Source organism: Haliotis asinina, chromosome 3 (genome assembly GCF_037392515.1).
Source record: "Haliotis asinina isolate JCU_RB_2024 chromosome 3, JCU_Hal_asi_v2, whole genome shotgun sequence".
Lineage (NCBI taxonomy): Eukaryota > Metazoa > Mollusca > Gastropoda > Lepetellida > Haliotidae > Haliotis > Haliotis asinina.
Window position 1 is genome coordinate 76,936,567 of NC_090282.1, and position 1,444 is coordinate 76,938,010.

The 1,444-nt window shown below is 41.3% G+C and overlaps 1 protein-coding gene across 1 annotated transcript; it reads right to left on the reverse strand.

Moving 5' to 3' along the window:
* Positions 1-441: 441 nt before the first annotated feature.
* On the reverse strand, positions 442-996 carry LOC137279046 (GTP-binding protein Rheb homolog 1-like). The gene has a single exon (XM_067811529.1). The coding sequence runs from the start codon at positions 994-996 to the stop codon at positions 442-444; it is 555 nt and encodes a 184-aa protein (XP_067667630.1).
* Positions 997-1,444: the final 448 nt, after the last annotated feature.

Below are 1,444 nucleotides of genomic sequence, written 5' to 3' on the forward strand. Positions count from 1 at the left end.
TTTTATCCCGGAATATCTCCAAACCTTTTGTCACTCGAATGCCGAATTGTTTTATGATACTTACACCGATATTGCAATATTCCAGCAATATCACAGCGGACACCAGAAATAGCCTTCACACACAGTACTGTGTGGAGAATTGAACCCGGGTCTACGGCATCACTATTCCTTCTAACGCTTTGTTTGCATAGAGCAATAAAATTAATACGGATGTTGACATCATGATCACATTTACCCTTCCAGTTAAAATGTACATGAATAACAAATAATCATAATCTAGACTACATGTGATTTTGGATGAAATAATGGTCCTTATGCAACAGGGCCAGCGCTAGTTATAACATGCTTTTACAACATAATCAGATGTTTCTACTTAAATAATGAGCAGCATTTTTCTACATACAACAATGCGTAGATTTACACCAGCCTTTTCAACTGTCATCACGGGGTCATTTTATTGACTCTCCTCATTGTATTTTGCAGGACTTTGTTGATGTCAGTGCTGTTCCTTGCTGATATCTCGTAGTGGCCATGCTCCCATTCACAGCTGACGAACAGATCCCTGTAGACACGCTGAGTCTTGTCCAAGTCTTGAGCTATATCGGTCTTGTTGGCCACAAATATTATGGGGATGCTGTCTCCCTTCTGCTGAATGATCTGCTCCCTGACTGCCGTCACGGATTTGAAAGAATCTTCACAGACCATGGAATATACTAGTAGGTACGCATCACAAGACGGCAGTCCTTGGATGAAGGAAAAAGGTCGCTTAACTGCAGTTTCTATGACTTCAATTTTGACATCCCTACCTCTGATTCCTAAATCATCACTGTCGTCACCCTTCCTGGTACGCCTGCTTTTAAGTTCCGACCAATTCCTCTGTATGCCATCAACAAACGTCTTCTTCCCAGCGCCTTGATAGCCCATTACGACCAACTTGAGGGAGCTTTTGCCTTGGCATCGCGGCCCCTGGAGGAATCTTTCTCTTTCAGGATCCATGTCAGGATGTGTAAATGGAGTAGATTGGTGTTCTCGTGTTTTCAGTTGTTATTCATATGATGAGTGACCTGATATTGAATAGTAATGTGTCGTGCTTACCGTCTTGTAGGTGCTTTCAGCAACCAATTCCGTTTCATAGCAACATCAACATGAGGTGTGATCAACTGGAAAAAGCGTGTCAGAAACAATATTTGTGAGATCTTACTTTGCCTTCGTTACTAAGAAACGCTTTAGTCAATCAAAACCGTGTCAAGGGCAGGAGAAGGCTATATCTGTTTTAACCTCAGCTCTAAGACATACAATGCCCCCCCCCCCCCCCTCTCATGAAAGAAATAGAGTTTAATTAGTATTTATGGGCAACACCAATATATACTTACATCACCAGTTAGTTTGCTTCCAATGCAAAATATATTTCAAATTAACACACACAATTAAGGATTCACAAACG